This window comes from Lissotriton helveticus, chromosome 5_1 (assembly GCF_964261635.1).
Source record: "Lissotriton helveticus chromosome 5_1, aLisHel1.1, whole genome shotgun sequence".
Lineage (NCBI taxonomy): Eukaryota > Metazoa > Chordata > Amphibia > Caudata > Salamandridae > Lissotriton > Lissotriton helveticus.
Window position 1 is genome coordinate 1,231,864,670 of NC_136065.1, and position 21,431 is coordinate 1,231,886,100.

Consider the following 21,431-nt stretch of genomic DNA (forward strand, 5'->3'; position numbering starts at 1 on the left):
TACAGTGCAAAGAAAGAAGAATACTGGACAAAACAAACTGTCTTCCAATTACCTTTTTCTGAGTAGCACTAGTGTCCAATTGTGGCAGAATAAACTGCATTTAAGATGTTACTGGCAGAAGGATCTTTCCCTACTGTAGTACTGTGTGGGGTGGGAATAGTACACTTTACCCATCCGACATCCAACACTCTCTCTACTGTTGCATGGACTGTAGTGGGCGACTTGTACATGTTACACCACCTGAGTTCGACACTTTGTCTACTATTTATAAGCTGTTGTGGGAATAGTATATGTATTAATCCGTTCGCTGCTGCCGTCGGCCTTTGGACGTCGCGTGAGCTACCTCTCTGGTGCTGCGCACGTCCAACGGCTGACGCGGCCGCACCCGTTTCTTCGAACGTTCAGCACTGGCGCTCAACGTTCGAAGCAGCAAACGGGTTAATTTAAAAAAAATGGTAGTTTACTTTATATTGCTTTAATATTATATCAATATGTTTTTGGTTTTTAAAATTATAATAGTTACAATTACTAATGGTTAAAATATTTTATTTATTTTTAGTGCATTGTAAATTTAAATGTTTTGAGTTATTTTTTATTAACAATTACAATGCTTTCTTTTTTAAATATTGTATTTTATTAGATATATGTTTATATATTTATTTTTTATGTTATTACATTAAAAAAGTATTAAAACATAATATAAATTAAACATATTAATTTAGTAATATTTTTAAATGAGATATATGTACATAATATGTAAATAATATATATATATATATATATATATATATATATAAATTTGTTTTAAATAATAATTATTGTTATATTTCCCCCCAAAAATATTAAATATATTTTACTTTGATTATATCAGTATTGTTATCTAATTTAATTAATGTTTATTATTTACATTTACATATATTTAAAAATCAATATTTAAGACAACTATATTAGTGAAAACAATATTTTTTCTCAATATGTTTGTAATTTAAATTAAAAGTATAGGGAGTCAATATTTTTAAAATCGATAATTTTGAATCAATATTTTTCTATATAGAAATTTTGGCAGTGAACATTTGGTCAGTGAACCGCTCAAACCCCAGTGGCCTGCCCAGTCATAGTGGTAATCAAAAGATCAAAGAGGTAGGGAGTTAACCTAAAGATGCGCAATCAAGAATTTGTAGCAGAGGAATAGCCATGGGAAAGAAGACCAGGCATGACTCGAAGCAGATATATAGTCAAACCTCTCACTAAGGGTAGATGATTTAACGTGGGTATTTGATTGCATGGCCGATTATCCATAGAGAGCAAAGACACAGATATGAATCAGAGTTCAGCAGTATTTGAGAAAGATCTGTAAACATAAATGAGCATTGGAGAAATGGGCAGAGAATTATAATAATTGGAATGAAGGCACCTATAAATTACATTTAGTTCTATTTTTCTGATTCTGATTTTGATGTTGCTGCCTTTTCTGATTACAGACTACTCAACAACTACAATGCCAACAACTGGTAATTATGATTCAATTTTCTTATGCTTATGTTTTTGTGCGGTGTAAATTAGTGAGTGCACTGCCAGATCACAAAAAAGCAAATATCTATGAAGCGCAATTTAAGATGAACAGAAATGATAACATCATGTTTGCGTAATACGTGATGAGACATATGGTGGGAGGGGAATAACAATAGGCCAGGTCAACATACAGCTGTACTAAGAGCATTGCAGTGCAAAGAAAGAAGATTACTGGAGATAACAAACTGTACCCCAACTACCAGTTTTTGAGTAGCAAAAGTAACACATTGTGGCAGAATAAACTGCATCTAAGATGTCACTGGCAGAAGGAACTTTGTGAAACTACAACTTCATAACAAAAGACTCATTGGCTTGTTTCCATACTTGATAAATGTAGTGCGATCTATGAGAATACAAGGGCAAGGTGTCATGATGAAGGTGTAATAAAACATTAATATGTGTATGTATCTTTAATTTATGACTTTTCTTTCCTTTGAATGTGCTTTTGCAGGAAAGGCTATGATCAGAGACAGGAAAGATGATAAATAATGCAAATACTAAGGATGTCCTTTTGAGTTTGGCTGAATGGGACCATACAAACATTAGTTCAACACAAATAACATTATGGCCCAAAATCTCATAGCATGGGTTCCTAAAGGAGATAAATGGTTATCGGTTTTACAGGTTAGTAAACATCTTAAAAGTGGGAGGTTTGGGGGTTAGAACTAAGGTTCCCCAATGTCCAGGTAAGCACTCAAATTGCACTAGGGCAGCCGGGTGCAGAGTGCAGGAAGCCAATGTTAGCCAAAGAACTAGGGGCACCTCGGTTGGGGGCTGCTCACATGCAAGCCACTCGGTCTCTGCAGCCAAACTCCTATGGTTAAGGTCAGAGCAAAGGGGCCCCAGTTAGCACCAAGTCCACACCACCAGCAGCACTGGGTCATCCTGGTGCTCAGTGCTTAGGAGGGGTCGCGAGCCCTATGCAATCCTTTGCAGGTTTGCGGTTTGGGATTTTGGCTGCAGGCTTGGTTCAGGAAGTGTTCCAGGAGGAAACAATAGCAGGGCAGGTAAGTTGAGGACTCAGGGATGTAGCTGAACCTCAGGGCCTCTTCTCCAGGGTGCAGGGCGGCCGGATGCAAGGGTGCCTTTTGAGGTCGGATTTCAGCTTACCAGGTCACTCCCAGTCAGGGTCAGTTTGCACAGGCTGAAGGCGACGTCAGAGAGTCCTGGAGGGTTACACCCATGGTGGACCTGGGCTCTGGAGAGCTGGGAAACCTCGCTGGGACCGGTGGGCTACTTGGACTCGCACAGTGGGCAACGGGTGCAGAGGTGGTACCAGGCGGCAAATTTCTTCATCCTCAGCAGTCTCAAAATCTGTCTGAACTTCTTTTGAACAGAGCTGCTGTTCCCAGGAGATCTGTTCTTTGTTGAAGGCAGTCAGTCCTCCCAGGTGTTTTGGAGGTTTCTGGCTGCAGGACAAGTCAACATTTGGTGCAGGATCTCCGGAAACTGCCGCCGGGCCAGTAGGGCTGGGGCCAAGTCAATTCTTCTCTGTAGTCTCCTCTGGTGTGCTGCTTCGTCCATCATTCTTCTTCGTAGGTTGCATGAATCTGCCTCCTGGGTTCAGGGTGGCCCTCAAAATGCTGTATTTAGGGTTCTCGAGGTAGTAGCCAATTGGCTACTGACCTTAGGGTGACTACACCCTTGGTGTGTTCACCCCACGTGGGGGAGTGGGCACATTCCCTTATCCTGATTGGAGAGTGCCTGCCATTTGCAAGATGGTGGGCACTGAAGAGTGAGCTACACCTCGCCACCCCCCCTGAGGGGTGGAGTTAGTAGAGGTGGGCACATTTTCTGGGCTGTTCTAATTTTTACTGCCTGTCTTCCCACTGTAAAGAGGGTGTGGCAGGAAGGGGTGCCTGCTCCTGATAGCAGAAGAGGGTGGGTATCATGTTGCAAAGGCAGCAAGCCATTTGCAACTCCCCTGCAACAGATGGCTCTTCCTGATCCGGGGGAGGTGTGAACACCTCCCTCCAGGAAAGGCTTTGTTTCTGAGCCCAGGGAGCAAAGGCTTCCACCCCAGGGTTCCAGAAATGTGTTTCATTGTGGCAGGCTGTTGTTCACCAGTCAGGGAACCCGCCAGAGGCTGGTTGTTTTTCAGGTGGCATCTCTACAATGCCTTCTGAGTGCACTGCATAATATATCCCACACTGTCATCAATGTGGGTTTATTATGCTGAGAAGTTTACTACCAAACTTCCCAGAATTCAGAAAAGAAATTACGGTGCTCTGGAGTTCGTAATGACAAACTCCCAGACATATAATCTTCATGGCTTTACTGCACTTACAATGTCTAAGAATGGACTTAGACACTATAGGGGTACAGTGCTCATGCAACTGTACCCTCACCAGTGGTATAGTGCACCCAGTTAAAGAGGTGACTTATCTATACCAAAGGCAGTGGGTTGCAGGAATGTGTGCCATGCTGACTCTTCACTTTTCTCTGCACCAACACATGCAGCCTGAAATGGCAGTGTGTGTATGTGTTAAGGTAAAGGACCTTTAAGGGTGGCACAATATGGGCTGCAGCGCTTAGAGGCCTTCCCTGGTCACAGTGCCCTTGGTACCCATGATACCTTTTACATAGGACTTTCATGTGGCCAGAGAGGTGCTAATTGTGGGTACAAATGTGCAATTTTGGGAAAGAACAGAGGTCCTGGGCACATCAAGTCAAAGTGCATCAGAAATCTGGCAAAAAGCGGGTGTGGGGGTTTACTGCAACAGAAACCCACGTTCTACACACAATATGAGTGTAAGAAATCCATGATCTGTATTTTCTAATGCCAGCATTGGAGCCTTTAGTTCCGGCAGCTGTGCTGTGTAGTCACCTAGTGACTGCGTATAGGTTTTCTCAGGATAGAATTCTCCATCATGCATGCGCCCCTTTACGATCACTCATGCAGCTGAGCATTGATGCTTTGTCTTTACTGCAGGCTGAGCAAATCCATCAGTATATATGATGTCGTCATAGCGATCTAGAGGCATTATCTCATTGGGCATAGGAGATTCTTCTTTATACTGTAAACAGGCTTGTGTTTGATATGTAGAATAAAATCTGTAATCAGCGTCTGTTGCAGTGAAAGACTTAGCACCTTGTATCCAACATGGATATAAAGTCTTAGGGGGCCAATTAGTATGGCGGGCGGATCACCACCGCCTGACCGACGGTGGCAATCGCCAGTCAAAACACCCCGCTGGACAGCATTTTACCCCCGCCAGATTAGCAAGGCAGGGGAATGACCGTCAGCCGCTTTTCCTCCACTAGGCAATCGTCACGATTGCCTACCGGGCGGCAAAGGCCTGCAATATGGTGGCAGTGCCTTGCAGGCACAGCAATCCATATTATGATATTGCCAGTTTAATGCCTTACCATGGCGTAGACTCTGCCATTGAAAGGCATGCAGTGTTTACTTTGGGGGCCCGTTGCGGGCCCCCGAGGGGGGCGAGGGTGCACTTGGGTGGAACGCATGGTACCCCCCTCCATTGGCATACACAAGGTGGCGGGCACCGCGCGCGGCCTCTCACGTTGTGCATGCCAATGCATAACATGCATTTACAACATTGTGGCGGTGCTGCTCACAGCACCGCCTGCCATAATGTTGTATATGCCGGATGCTACCACGACGGTGATGGTTGCATCCTAATTGGCGGTGTGGGACCGCTGCACCACTGGTGGCTGTCCCAGCACTGCTAGGGTGGCAGGCGGACTGTAGTCTACCCGCCATCCTAATGGACCCCTATGTGTTTGGAATGCTTGCATGTGGTTACGGCCTCTAAGGTAGGCACCGGGGTCATGACAATTATGCGTTTACCCTGAGGCAGGGCTCTCTCCCTCTCTCGCTACAGCAGTCTGTACTGCTGTCAGTATCTTTTTAGTAGGTGTAAAATGCATTTCGGCATTGGTGTATAGATGCGATTTATACTCAATCAGTACACTGTCACCTTCATTGAACGTGACATCTGTATATCCTTGTGTCCCTGCGATAATGAGGGTCACCAGGTTTGTTATGTTCACATGTACTTGTAAATGATTGCAAGCTATAATGCCAGCTTGTACAGGATGTACAATTTTTGTATGTTCCTGTGTCCAATGTGTAATCAAAAAGCCAGGACCTACTTAAGTCGTGGAATTCATATCAACGTGCTTTTGTTCAGCGGACCCAAGTAGGTGCCTGTATCCGGCCCGCGCTGCATTGTGGTCGGCCAGAACCTTTGACTTTGCTCAGGTCCAGTGCAGCCAGATAGCCCAGCTTTTTACTTCTGAGCTCTATTTTACTCTTTAAAAATTCATATCTCAAGTTCGACTTATTGGATTTTTTTCGTTTCGTCTTGTGTTATTTATAAAATGATTCTCTATTTTGCGAACATGATGTGCAGTATTTTTGTGGCGTTTTCACTGTTGTACGGTTTGAATTGTTGCACAAATAAATTTACAGATTGCATTTGAAGCCAATCCTCATTGCTCTGTGCCATGCTGCCAGAGGGTGACCACAGGATAATTTAGGGTGTGTTGTGACTTACCCTGACTAGGATTCTGATTCCTGCTCGGACATGGTGCATACCTCTGCCATTCCGAAACCAAATGTCTAACACAGGGAAACACATACATTTATTTATAATAGGGTTGATACAGAGCTACCTTTCAAAGTTCAGTGAGGGCATTGACAGCAAAGGGACGATATTTAGTTATTCCTGAACACTTCCATTTGGAAGATGGTAGAGTAGAGAAGTGGGCATACAGTTTCAGTTGTTGAATGTGAGGAACTTTGTAAGCAGGGTCTCTTCTTTTGTCTAGCCTCTATTATTGCTTCTGAATGACTTATGATAGCCAGGTGTAGATATCTGAGGCTTCATTTGCTACCCTCTTTTGGATACTCCTGCTTGGAGCTGGCATCATTGCTACCTATTGTGAGACCCATTGCTTTGCTCTAGGGCTGTGTCTGAGGAACAGCCAGAAAATGCAATTTCAAAAAGAACCATCTCAAACCAGTTCTGAAACCTTAGACAGTGTATCAACATCCCCTACCTGGAAATGTATATAAAAGTGGAAGCCAAACCAGCCTACTTTGTAAATTTCATGACAAAGGAAGGCAGTGCTCCACAGCATAGTTGAAGGACTATTGTGCTACCAGGGTTGAGGTATGCATGTTAGTCAGTTGCCCTGAAGCTAGGGGACATTGCCTGAAAGTAATATTTTATTTTCATATGTAAAGCCAACCCCCGCGTGACCCCAAGCCTTAAAAGTCCCCGGGGACCCATCCCTCAGGGTCATATACAATTAAACAGGGTAGGAGGGCCTCCTGCCCCCATTCTCGGGACTCAATAGTCCGTAGCATTCTTTGGGTCCACAAATACTATAAAAAAGGACCAAATAAAAAATAACATATGAAGGAGGGCCGTGAGGCCCCATACCAAAACTCAATATGTCCTAGGTACCTCATGCCTCAGGGCCAAACCAAAATAAAAAGAAGGGGGCAGTTTGGCCCCCCTTCTAGAGCCTTTATAGGCTTCGGGAACACCATTCCCCAGGGCCAAATTTAACACAAAATGAGACGGGACCGCGAGGCACAATAGAGAAAGGATATGGTACTAAGCAGTGAACACAGAGTAATCGGGAGTGCTGGATGGAGGTGATAGTACTGGAGAGTATGTGTGCTGTGCATGTACACTGAGCGCAAGTGTGTCTGCAATGGTATATTACATGGAGGACCCTGTTTTTCATTTTGGGAACCGCAGGCCTCCCTGTGGGATCACTGACAGAAATACCATGTGGACAGAATTATTATTAATTTTTTTTGTCCTCATTTATTACCCTGGCCATACCGCAAATGTTTATCAGGGAGCGACAGACTACCTCAGAGATCTGGGTGACAAAGCCTTAAATCAAAATGGGCTGTGCCAATAGCAGTGTCAAACCCCAACAAGACCTTCGTACAGAGACCAAGAGTAAGCTGCAAAGCAATATTTCAAGCCCACAATCAGGGCACCACCTGATAAATCATGGGTGAAGGCGAGGGCAGCTTAATCATTGGACCGAAACAAAAAAAAAAACACGTCTAAAAACTCAATGTTACCCCCAATTCAAAAGATGCCAAAAGGCTCTCTTATTCCGATTACCCGACCTTGTTAGATCTAGCTTGGAAACTTGCAATATTGATGACTGTCAGTCCTGTAAGGAAGGTGGTAAAGAGTCTTTCCACTTTTTGCATATTTCTCTTCTGGCCAAAAGAATGGAATAGAACAAAAGATTCTTGGCTGGACCCGAGACTCCGTTTACCAATCCGAAAATTGCATGTGTCGGATTTATGATGATTTGCCGATCGAGAGAAGTTGACAAAAAGCTGCTTACAGAATCCCAAAAAGAAGACAAGATTGGGCAGAATATTGTGTGAAAAATATAGAGGACTAGACAATTGCAAATAGGTAAATATAGATTTGCTATCTTTAACTCCACATCTACGTACCTTCAAGCTATATATATATCGTCAAGGTACATATATGTGGAGTTATATATAGTAAAACGTTGCTTACCCATAGAGACTTACCTTCATGTTCTCGATTTTCTTGACGATCTTTTGTCAATACAATATTTTTCCCCTGATATTTTGACTAAACACCATGGGACATTCTGGAGAAAAAGAGATAGACTCTCCCTGTACAATTCAAAAGGGGGTTATTTGAGTTGGTGGTCAGCTGAAGAGTAGGGCTGGAAGTCCATAATTAACCTTTAGATGTACATATCAGTGAGGCTGACATCCTGGTGTGAACTCAACTCACTCCCTTGGCCTGTGTTGTGGAACTAACAGCTTCAGAGTCTCTTCTGCTGTGACAGTCTTTCAAGAGGAAGAAGAGAGAGAAAAGCGTACATTTCAGAAGAAGCAGGACCACAACTAAAATTTCAAAGGCCCAGTCCCTAAATCACAATTGGTGTCTGGAAATGGACTATAAGAAGGGGAGGTTGAGAGACCAAAACTGACCATCTGCCAAGTAGAGAGATGCGCTGAATGAGAAGGGGAATCTCTGCAAGATTTCTGCCTCTGACCAGAAAGGGGGGTCAAGGCATGCTAGGCTCCCTGCTCGGTGAGGGGACATCACCCGGGGAAACCAAGACCACCTGCCTTGGGACCTTGAGCTCCAGCACCTGCTGCTTGCCAAGCCCAGTGTGCGCTTAAGGAAGAAGAGAGCATTGGAGTGAACGAGGTCCGGTGGGAGCCCAACTGAGAGGATGTGCAAGGTGTGAGGGTATGGTTGTGCACTGATCAGGTCCATGCTCATATACAGGAGTTATTCAGCGACACTCATATGCTAGTAGAAGGTTACCGTGGACTGAGCCATGCATTGGGTGTCGTACAGGAAGCACCAAAGCCGTATAGCCTTGTTGCTGTAACCCCATATGCCAGAGGGGGTCACTATTGAAGTAATTGTGCCGGAAAACATGCCAAGACACGTGTATGCCTTAGTGATACCCTGTAAGCAGGGAGGGGCCAACGTGGTGTGAGTGATTGCACTGGAGAAGTCTGTGTTTTGCCAGCAAGTACTGCAGCAAACCTATATGCCTAGAGGATCTGCCGGTAGTGAGTTTTGCCAGCAGTTATTGCCGTTGCCCGAGAAAGTAAAAGCTGCAGCCTGTGGGTCAAGCCCATGCACTGGGATCTGACCCTAACCAACTCCAAAGACTTTGGAGCACACTGAGGAGGATATCGCACCATTGCTGGGATCTGGTTGGGAGCCTAAAGAACAACCTTTCTCCTTGTATGGGAAAAACCGACTTACTGTGCCTGCGGAAGCTGGGAGCACCTCCTATCCCTGCTCAGGATGGAGCCTGCTCCTTCCAGGTGCTGCCACTTGAGCCGCGAGCAGACTGACTTTTCTGAACAGGACCAGAACTTGCAAGGAACCGTGAAAAGCGGAACTCTTCCATACTGCAGAAGCGGGTAACACTTGAATCCACTGATGAAGGTCCTGCGGCATCATGGACACTTTTGACTATTTCCCAAGAGACAAAGGAGAGCTCTTGAGTAAGGCCTGCTATCCTAGGATGGGGCCACCAGTGAATGAGCAATAATCCTGATTACATTGTAAAGAAGAGTATGGGACACTGATTTGCCACGCAAACACTAAAGCCCTGACCTCAAGGTGATTGCATTATTGCTTACGAATGCTGTAATTTCTTTGAATGCATAGAGCAAGACAAACAATATTGATTTATTGACATTGCGGAGAGCACTTTGATTTATGAGTAGTGTTCACTAGCATTTGTCTACCCCCCCCCCCCCCTCCCCCGAGGGAGCCTTTGATCACTCATCCAGAGCTACTGCTGTGAGGCAAGTGCAGAAAAAGTATTTGGCAAGTTGTTCAGGATCAATAAAAGGTCGGGCCCCGGGACATTTGTAGTAAAAGGCCTCAAACTCCACGGTTGGTCCCAGTAGCCCCTGAGTACCCCATGGACCTCTAAAAGATGTTCTGACAGTGAGGTAAGAAAGTCTTAAAAAGAGATGGAGAGACAAATCCAATGAGAAGAGAGATTGACTTTGCATGAGCACTTCAATAGACAAGGGAGCTGTTAAGGGAATATATAATTCTTCGGTAAATTTTGGTTAGCAATACTGAAGAGAGAGAGATTTCTAGCTTTCATAAAGATAAGTTAGCAAAGTGAAAGGAACATTGAGATATGCAACCTTAAGCAAAGTCAATATTCAAGACCAAGAAGTTGTGCATCACAGAGATGATTCCTCAATGATGATTTCAAAAAGAAAGGTAACCTACCTAATGATGGACAATCAAGTTTGTGTAGCATAAAAATAGCCTACATGAGAATGTAGGACTTTGGAGCACAGAGCAAGCAAAACCTTTCAATAACGGCAAATGAATTAACTGAGCATTAGTTTGCTGGACAGATTATCCATTGAGAGATAAAATAAAGATGTGGATCAGAGATCTCAAACGTATTTGAGAAAGATCTGTAAATCTAAATGAGCATCAGTGAAATGGTCAGAGATTTGAAGAATAATAAGGATCAGAGATATAGCCAATGTCTTAAAAAATGAAACATCGTCTAGTGTGAAAAACAGAGAGGGGAAGAAAGATTGTGGTTAAAATTTCTTTGAGAATTTGAAAAGATTTTCATGATTAAGCATTCAAGGGAGTTCTCTAACCACTCAAAGAGTGCAGCTATTAGCATGAAAATCTTGTTGAGGATTAGGCAAGAAAAGATCTCCTTGTAGAAAAAGATGCAATACTAATATCCAAAGGAAATTGGGTGTAGCTGTGAGATAACTGATAACTGTTTTATTTTAAGCATAAATATACATACCCAAAATGTCTAATTTTCTCTATTTCATCTTTCCCATCAACAGCCCCCACATTGGATGTTTCCTCTTTCCCACAATTATCTCCCACACCAGGTAAAACACAAATCATTATCATTTCATCCTTTCTGCTGTATCGTGGAGTCAAATGCTTGTTTTGATGAATGAATATTTAATGGAAGTCAAATCTAAATAGAAATGAAGAAATCAAAAGAACACATAAATTCAACAGGAAATAGTGGCTGATCAGGTTGAGTTTTTATAGTCTAGAAAAAAGTTGGAAAAAGAAATACTCAAGAAGGAGCTGCACCAGCTTTAGATGACCTGTGTTCACACTCCTCATCGGATAAATGTCTTCATGGCCCACTTTGTTCCAACAGTTACTTTCTTCTCTTCAGTAACAAAAACAACTACCAACTGACTTATTGAAGTTAGAAAAAGTGAAAAGGCCAGCCAAATAACAGGTTCTGCTGTCAGTGATCCTACAATTGATTGTGATGTTTAACCCTACACTCCCACATCACCTACGAGTGGTTAGCTGTGAGTGTGCTTCGATGCTGGTGTGGGATATTGTAGGGGATACATCCACCCCACAACATACATATTTTAATCCTTGTTGCAGTTAGGTTAGGTTAGGGTAGGTGATTGTGATGTGCATACAAGGCTGCGGTACACCACCTAAGAATACACAACTTAAAAAATCTAACTCCATCCAGATATATAGACAAATACAATTTGTTTAGCGATCTGGACCACCAGCTAAACTAGTTTATGAGGTCCCTGCCATCCTACTATTTGTGCCTTTTATCCTCCGTTTGGGACAATGCAGATAGGTAATTATAGCTGCTAGAAGGTGAGGCGTAGTGAGAGAAAGGACGTGGAGGTGGGGACATGGCCAATTTTACTCCGCTTAATTGATTTATTGACGCAAAAGAAATAAAGTCGATGTCAGGCTAATCGGGAAGGGGGTTGAAGGCTCATTACTTTCCATGCCCCAATTTTTAGGCTTTGGGCCAGTCTATTTCTTTGTCAGTCTTGTGGGCTTGCTTCTTACTCAATGGCCTTCCTTCCTATTCTTATGTTTGTCTCTCCATTGAGCATAGTGTCTTCACCGTCCTTCTGACTGGTCACCAGTGAAGTGCATATATTTTCTTGCTCTCTCCCTGTAAGCGCTGCTTCCTCCCTCACTGGACCTCACAGTTTATTGCAATTTCACAATTGTTAAGTCGGTGTGAGATTGACTAAGCATGTGCCTGCACTAAACAACTAAGTTGCGAAAAGTTAAACATTTGTTTTTGTTTCTTGCTTCACTCTTCTTTAACTTGCTGCCTGGGTCTGAACACCACAAGTCTTAACATCTTTCTTTGTGCCCCAGTGTAGCAGGAAGGTGTTTTCAAGACAAAAATTTCAAGTGTGCAAAGAAAACAAGCATTAGTTTTGTCTATGCAGGACCTTTTGTTTTTTTTTAAGATGTCGCACATCTACTGTGCAACATGGCCCAAATTAAATAGAAACAAAGTGCGATGGCGTGGCCAGCACTGACAGCATCATAGTGCTTTTTTTTGTTTATGTATGTATACTTGTAAAGCGCACTGTTACCTCGTTACGTGGTGTCCTGGCGCTGTATACCGCTGGGGAACCACTTTAGATATGTAGCACAGAAGCCTATTCTGCTGTGCAACATCTTTAAAAAAAAATTGACAACACCAAATAGGTCCCTCAGAATCAGAATTCATTGACTTTGCCAATGCTTGTTTTATTTTTGAGTTATTGTTTTCAGTTTAATATAGCGCAAACTCAACCTGACGGCATTGAAGCGCTTTACATGAGCACCAGTTACATTACAGAAGCCCAAGTGCATTTTATGGGGAAATTAAGTGATTGCCCTGGATCTTTGAGCCAACACAGAGACTCAAACCTGGTTCCACAGCTCCAAAGTCGGCAACTCTGGCTGTAACACATCCTCTCCCGTGTGATGCATTGTAGTAGACTGACAAGGCGTCCCGGTTTTGCCCGGACAGTCCCAGTTTTTGCAGGACTGTTCTGGCGTCCCGACACTTTCGTCTAAAACAACGAAATGTCCCGGTTTTTAAGGGAGGGTCACGTGCATCTTCTCATTAATCATAGTGTTGTGCAGGCTTATATTTCAACTGGCCCTTTTAGAAAAAGGGAAAAAAGTTCACTTCAACTCTCCTACTGTGCTGCTTCGCCTCATTCAAGCAGCACAGCAGGATTTAATGAGGTATGAATCAGGGCTGCTGAGCCCATAGATCAAGACCAGGCCCACCAGAGCCGGACCCTGGAACACAGAACCGTGAGGGAATAAATATATGTACTACAATTATTTTAGCAAATTACGAGTATGAGATTTCACAGCGGTTCAGTTCCCTTTTCCCATGTCTGTGACTGTTGTTTGCTAACGAAGACCTTGATACTGTGATCAGTATATGGATTTTAATTGCCCTTGCACCACATGTTGTTGATGAAATACTTGCTCTTCCACTGGTGACGTTCCTTTAGGGTGGACTGTGCACTATCCAACAAGGGGTTGCAATTTTGACATTGCATTAGCATTGTTCTGTTATTTTGCACCTTTGCGGTCTAATGATGAGATCCAACACTTGGTATTTCACTGGAGGTCCCCGATTTTGAGTATCACCATTGGACTTTTGTACTGAGTTTAATGTATATGCTGAATGTAATACTAATCAAATTTAAGCAGTGTGGCTCCCTGCCAAATAAAATGGAGGGTAAAGGGCAGAAACATCTGAGGCAATCTTCTATGTCAATTGAACACATGGGAGTAATATGGTATGCGTAGTGCATTGAATATGGCGTCTGTGATGTTCAAAAAGGCCGGTTTCGTGGCTGAAACGCATTCCTGGCAACCTGCATTCAAATAAAGACGCGCAATGGTATGCCCGAGCTGTGTCGGCCCTGTTTTCCAAAGGAAGCATTTTTTGTTTTGCTTATAACTTTGGCGTTGTTTGATGAATCTTTATGAAATTTTCAAAACTAATTTTTGGTTCCTATCAGCTCCTATGTTGAAAGTTTGGGGGTGATTCATCAAGGGGGAGCCGAGAAAAAAGGGGGTCCCTAAACGTGTTTTCTCCATGTTAATTTCCATAGGAAACTTTAGACAAGCCTACAGGTTGAATGGGTGAACAGAATTACCACAAATTCAGCAGGGAGAAGGGTCTTGGTCTAGAAAGCACGCTTTTCCGTTATTTGGTGTAAATGCATTCAGCTTGCTGCTTACTGGCTGCGAGCACTGGGAGCGGTTGCAACTAGGAAGTGTTGGCCGCCATTTTATGATTCCGTTGAAGTGAGTAAGGGGAAAAAAGGGCAAGAAAAGTTGCAAAGGAGGGTAGGAGCACTGTTATCTCTGTCGGGGAGCGCGAAGCGAAGTAGTCACTCTTACCGGTCTGAAAGTGCATTGTTGCTCAGAGTGACATGGTGCTGATATGATATGGTGCTACACTTGGATATGAAACTGAGAGCCTAAACCGTGAGCTCATTGCTGTAAAGTAATGTGATCTGGTCTTTGTAGCATAAGTGTGCATGTAGTGTTAGTAGGCGTTTATACTATACAGGGAGTGCGAAACGAACTACTGACCGCTATTGTGCATTTATACTATACTGGAAGCGGGAAGCGTAGTACTCACGCCTACCGGTGTGAAGACTTGGGGATGAAACCGAGGTGATTGCTGTAAAGGGATGGGCTCTGGGCGCTGTAGTATACGTGTGTAGGTAGTGTTAATAGGCGTTTATACCATACAGGTAGTGGGAAGCAAACTACTGACTGCTACCGTGCTTTTATAGTTCACTGGAAGCGTGAAGCGAAGTACTCACGCCTACTAGTGTGGAGACTTGGGATGAAACCGAAGTGTTTGCTGTAAAGGGATGGGCTCTGGGTGCTGTAGTATACATTTGCAAGTAGTGGTAGTAGGCGTTTATATCATACAGGGAGTGGAAAGCGAACTACTGACTAATACCATGCGTTTATACTATACCGGAAGTGGGAAGCGATGTACTCACGCCTACCGGTGTAAAGAGTCAGGGATGAAACCGAGCTGATTGTTGTAAAGTGATGGGCTCTGGGCGCTGTAGGATACTAGCTGCTGTAGTATAACTGTGTAAGTACTGTTAGTATGCGTTTATATTATATAGGGAGTTGGAAGCGAAGTAGTCACTCCTACTGGTCTGAAAACTCGGGGATTAAACTGTGAGCCTAAATCGTGAACTCATTGCTGTAAAGGACGTGCTCTGGGCACTGTAGCATACCTGTGTGTAAGTAGTGTTAGTTTGCGTTTATATAATACAGGGAGTGGGAAGCGAACTACTCACCCCTACCGGTCTTAAGACTCGTGGATAAAACCATGAGCTCATAGCTGTAAAGTCATCTGCTCTGTGTACTGTTCCAATGTAAGTCATAGTAGAATGTTAGTGTGTAATTCTACTAGAATGTAAGTATGTAATGTTAGAACCTAGGGCTGTCATGAGGGGAACCTAGGGGAGTTTGTACACGGTACTGGAGAAGACGGTTGCCTCGCTGTCTGCTTCTGTTGGTGGCAGTTTAAGGTGTAATGTTTTCCTGTAATAAATCTACTTATCGGATCCACTGCTGTATGCCTCTTCACTACATAAATTTGGCTACGAGCGGGTCAGGTAATAAGAAGGCAGCACTCACCAATATTTCAAAATTGCTTGCCTTGTGCTGAAGACTTGTTTTCTTCATGTAGCAGTTTCTACTCATCCTAGGGTCGTCGGCTCATAGAACTATGTCATCCGACCTCTGGTAGGATTTATATTTTTAGATTGTGCACTTCCTCTGCCTCTTCACTACACTCTGGTCTCTGTACTACATGTGTGTAAGTAGTGTTAGTATGCGTTTAAACTAACCAATGCATCATGGTCCTAGGGAACACAACTTCCCAGGCGCAGCTCATACAATGTCCCGGAGTGTGCATCCGTGGGACATGTGTGTTTGCTATTAGAGGGCGGGTGCATGGCTTCCATCCTGTGGTAGCAAATCCTTGTTTGACTAGTTGAAGCGAGAGGAGGAAATCCTTGCATCCCTTTAATAGAGCGGATCCGAATGGTAAAAATGGGAGAGAAGAAAAAAAAAAATGGAGTCTCACTGGTTCATTTAAATGAGGCCCCTGGTGGGTAATGTTCTGTGGCCAATCCTAATATTATATTGCGGGGTCACCTAGGACTGGGGATCTTATTGTTACATGTAAATTAGGCTCGTGAGGGTACAGAGACGTTTCTCAGCCTATGGGACTGTCACTTTCCCAGGCATTGTTTACTAGTTGTTCGGGGGGTTCCAGGCCAACTGAAGTCCGGGGATCGCCACCCTCCTGGGCTTTACTTAAATATGCAGGGTGGGCCTCGGCAGTCCCTGAAGCCTCGGTAGTACTAGGCAGTGCCTTATTGGTTCTGTAATTACATGGGCAGTACTCATGGTGTTATAAAGTGATACACTCATAGAACCCTTGCAGTTGTAGAATTACCCAGGTTTTATTTGTGTAATAGTCAGTTGGATTATGCTAAATTACAAATGTTTTCCCTCATAATCTCCTATAAACAGACGATTTTCACAGGAAACTATAGACAAGTGTTGTCAGAAAAATAAGACCTATACACTCAGTTATTTATTGGAAAAAAATAACCTTTATTAAAACACAAATAAATGGAAATGTAAGTTTATTAGGGGAAACAACAGTATAAAATAAAATATGTGGGTTGGACTCCTGTGGAAGCAGCGTTCAAAACGTGCAAGACAAAAAGGAAACATAAGTATGTGTGCCATGTAGAAGAGGTTAAGAAAGGTAGTCCGAATGAAAGGACGATAGTGAGCATGGGAGGGAGAGGCAGTGGGTGGAAGGGACAAGGGGAGGGAGAGTCAAAAGGACAGAGGGAGGAGGAGACAGAGCGTCGGCCTACTGTACCCAGCCCTCAGTGTTTACCCTCCCGTCACCCGTTTGTCTAGGACGCTGGGGGTCCACGAGAAAGAGTGTGGTCCAGCAAGTCCTTAAAATGAAACATATGAATGTGGCCAGAGATTACATTATTAGCTATGGGAAAATTGCTTGCCTGCACCCGTGCACCCAGGGTGTGCACCCCGCACTGTGGTCACTTGTAGAACCTGAGCTAACTATAACTTGCGCGCCTGCAATGCACTGCTGATGATGTCACATATTACATCACTCATGACATGGTCAGTGACGTCACTGATGACATCTCAAATGACATCACTGATGACATCACTCAGTGAATTTGTGTTACTGTAAAGGTTAAATATGTTTTATATATATACGCCAAGGTGTATTGAAGAAACCTATTTTTTTTTGTGAATTTCTAAGGTTTTTTTAAATGCCAATTCCTAACAATAACGTACGTAAAACCTATGGATTATTTCAGTGAACATATATATATATATATATATATATAAATGCCGAAATGCATCCGCCGAGAGTGGAAAGTGGCTGGCTCTCTTACCTCTGAAATAAGGAATAAAGGTGTTTCCTCACATTCCCCTGCTGTGGCCTCGCACTTTGTCTTCGGAGGAGGTGTGGAGTTTCATTTACAGCGCGATTTCCAGTGTCGCGCATACGAGGTCCCCGTTCCATTAAGAAGGCTCTGGCTCACTGGTTTTCTACGTCTGTGGAAGCTTGGAAAAAATCCGGGTTACCGGAACGACCAGAACCCACCTGTTAGCCCGGGACAAGAGGCGGCGGTGAGGAGGCAATTTTGCTTCACGTGGGCTAGGGAGAATTTTCACCTATGCCCCCGCTTATTCAAAACTCTGGACACTATCAGGTTGGAACGGTTGGGGAGCTGAGGGGATTCCGTGTTCCACAAGAAAGAGATACGGGGAGCCAACACCTTCGTAGCAACAACCCGCCCAATGCAACATCGCCCAGAAGTGCTTTTAAGACAACCGTGCATGCTGGGACTGGTAGTCACATAACATGGAGTGACTACTAGTGATGATAAAAAACAGCTTTGAACATTTAGGGGGCGGAGCGAAGCACGATTATCCAATCAGGATAGGGCAAGATACTTTATCTTTGAAACCCGCCCTACACCTGATGACACACACCACTGGCGCTGAGGAAGGCTGAAGTAAATGCCGAAATGCATCCGCCGAGAGTGGGAAGTGGCTGGCTCTCTTACCTCTGAAATAAGGAATAAAGGTGTTTCCTCACATTCCCCTGCTGTGGCCTCGCACTTTGTCTTCGGAGGAGGTGTGGAGTTTCATATATATATATATATATATATATATATATATATATATATATATATATATATATATATATATATTCACTGAAAAAACCATAGGTTATAGACCATATATAGTTAGGAATTAGCATTTACAAAACCTTGAAAATTCACTGAAAAAACCATAGGTTATAGACCATATATAGTTAGGAATTAGCATTTAAAAAACCTTATTTTACTCACACAAAACCATTGAAATTCCATATATAGTTAGTTGTACTAACTATATATCGCGCACCCGCAATCCACTGCTGATCATGTCACATATTACATCATTCATGACATGGTCAGTGACATCACTGATGACATCACTGATGACATCTCAAATGACATCACTGATGACATCACTGATGACATCTCAAATGACATCACTGATGACTACATTCAGTGACTGTATAATTCTGTAAAGTTAAAATATGTCTTACATATTGAAGAATGAGTGGATGTATAAGTGTCTTGATGAAGGATTTAGTAGGGGCATGACTGACTGTATGAGTGACTGATTAAATGTGTCTCACTGAGTGCATGGGTTAGTGACTAAACTGTCTTAATTTGTGCATCATTATGTCTGTTGTTCTGTAAACTGCTGCATGTGTTGATCAGTAGCTATATGATTAACTGTATGGGTTATTGATTGGTTGCCCAAGCATTTGTATGGGAGACTGAGTGTGTGTGTGGGTGGCTGGGAGGTGTATGACTCTTTGCATAGATGTGTGAGCAGTTGATTGACTAGATGTATGGGTTCAAAAGTGCATGTGAAAACAGCTGTATGGGCGGTTGACTGTGTGCATGAGTGTATTGGTGAGTGAATGGATATCTCAGTGCTACATGTTAAAGTAAGTACATATGTAAAATACAGTACATGTGAGAGTTGACATATATAAATAACTGTGCATAAGAGCCAGTGAATGTGTGAGTGGCTGTATGGATCATTGTATACTTGTATCAGGCATTGTAAAAGAGAGTAAATATGTGTTAGTATATGTTTGAATAAATAAGGTGTGTATAACTGTATAGTTGAGGAAATGGAGGTGTGATTGATTCTTTGCATGACTGACTAAGTGTCTGAGTAACTCCATGGACGAGTGACAGTCTATGAGTGTCTGTTTACACTGAGTGTATCTAAGGTTATATTAGAGTCTGAAGAGGTTCATCGTATTATCACATGAATGATGTCATCAGTGATGTGATCAGTAATGTCAAATGAGATGTCATCAGTGATGTCATCAGTGATGTCATTTGAGATGTCATCAGTGATGTCATCAGTGATGTAATTTGAGATGTCATCAGTGATGTCACTGACCATGTCATGAATGATGTAATATGTGACATGATCAGCAGTGGATTGCGGGTGCGCGATATATAGTTAGTACAACTAACTATATATGGAATTTCAATGGTTTTGTGTGAGTAAAATAAGGTTTTTTAAATGCTAATTCCTAACTATATATGGTCTATAACCTATGGTTTTCTCAGTGAATTTTCAAGGTTTTGTAAATGCTAATTCCTAACTATATATGGTCTATAACCTATGGTTTTTTCAGTGAATTTCATTGGTTTTTTAAAAGCTAATATCTGTAGCTGTAAAATGTATTGTTCTTTAAATCCAAAAATATATTTTATATGTTTATTAATAATTTTTTTTTTTAATACTTTTTTTTTGTTCGCTCCCGGTTCGCGAACCGGGAAGCTTCCCGTTAGCTCATCTTGATGCCGCGACCCAGTCCGCGAACCGGTAAACGTTCCGTTAGCGCAACTGCCGCGTTAGAAATCAACATCGTGACGCGTCGCGGAAGCGCGACGTATCACGTTGTCGCGTAATGCGTCTTATGACGCGCTGCGTTAGCGCACCCGGAAGTGCTCCGGTATGCGAACTGAGACGCGAAGCGCAGCTCCCCGGAAGCGATCCGCGGCACGTCGCAAAAGCGCGACGTATCGCGTTGCCGCGTAATGCGTCTTATGACGCGCCGCGTTAGCGCACCCGGAAGCGCTCTGGAGCGCGAACCGAGGCGCGAAGGGCAGCGACCCGGAAGCGATCCGGGGCGCGTTCCGCAGCGCGTAACTTAAGCGTAAGAGGTCATGTGACTTGTTGATAAAACTTTTCATTGGTTCATTTCACTTTTGGTTTCATAATGATGTATGGCTAGGTCAGGTGACCTAAAAATAACACTTTTCATTGGTTTAGAAATATTCTTTATCCCAAATGATGAAAACCCCTCCTTCTTTCCTCACTCTGACTTTCATCTTTGTGAGAGGAAGACCATTTTTGAGAGTTGAGCAATGGCTTCAATAGTTGCTTCAGCTGGTGCACCCCCACCACCACCTCCACCTCCTCATGGGAAGAGAGGACCACCTCCCCAGTTTATCAGCCAGACAGAGGAGGAAGAGGATGAACTAGAGGAAGAGGAGACCGAAGGACCACAGTTCTTACAGGAGGTGCCCCGGGTTTCACGTCGGAAAGCCAGCTTTATTTGGCAGTTTTTTTCACTCCCTCGAGGGCAAAAAAAAGTAAATGCTAGGTATGTCACCTGCCTGATTTGTAAAGACCGGTTATCTAGAGGCACTGATAAAAAATATAGCTACGGAAACCATACAATGCATCGTCACATGGTCAGGTGGCATCCATTGAACTACAGCCAGGCGGAGATACGTGACATGCAAGATAACCCAACAACAACTCCTGTGGCCAGGTCAACATCACTAATATCGTTGACAGCAGCAGAGGCACGGGAAACCGTGCCAAACATTCAGGAGAACTTTGCTCATATCAAACATACCTGTATGTATTGCGGTGCATTGCTATCATGTGGTAACATGAGCATTAATTTAATAAACCTAGCTATTAACAATCACAATTGCCCTAACCGCCCCAGACAGTAATTTTTTTTTTGCTCCTGTTGAGCCCTTTTCAATGCCTGTTTTTTGTTGTTTCCCCTCCATCAAAAACAAAAAAAAACATAAAAATGTTCAAAAAATACAAAAAAAAGAAAAAATGTTCAGAAAAAAAAAAATATATAAAACAACAAAAACATTAAAAAAAAAGTTCTTTTCAGAACTACCTCCCCTTTAAAAAAAAAATTGCTAGAATGTTTAGCACGCTGGCAAGCTCTGTTTCTTTTAGTTCGCTTCCCCGTTCGCTTCCCGGTCCGCGAACCGGGAGCGAACCAAAAAAAATAAAAATAAAAAAAAAAAGAAGAGTAAGTATAAGGGAAGTAAACAGAGAGTAATGTTAAAAGAAAGACAGCTATAGGGAGTTATCCAGAGA

General features: G+C 43.0%; 1 protein-coding gene across 2 annotated transcripts in view; it reads left to right on the plus strand.

The window, feature by feature from the left end:
- Positions 1–21,431, plus strand: part of LOC144755238 (scavenger receptor cysteine-rich domain-containing protein DMBT1-like) — an 855,855-nt gene that overhangs the window by 452,618 nt on the left and 381,806 nt on the right. For both annotated transcript variants that reach the window (XM_078643952.1, XM_078643954.1), the window contains 2 exons: positions 1,482–1,511; positions 10,928–10,975. In XM_078643952.1, coding sequence (XP_078500078.1) covers positions 1,482–1,511; positions 10,928–10,975 — 78 coding nt within the window. The remainder of the gene's footprint in view (positions 1–1,481; positions 1,512–10,927; positions 10,976–21,431) is intronic.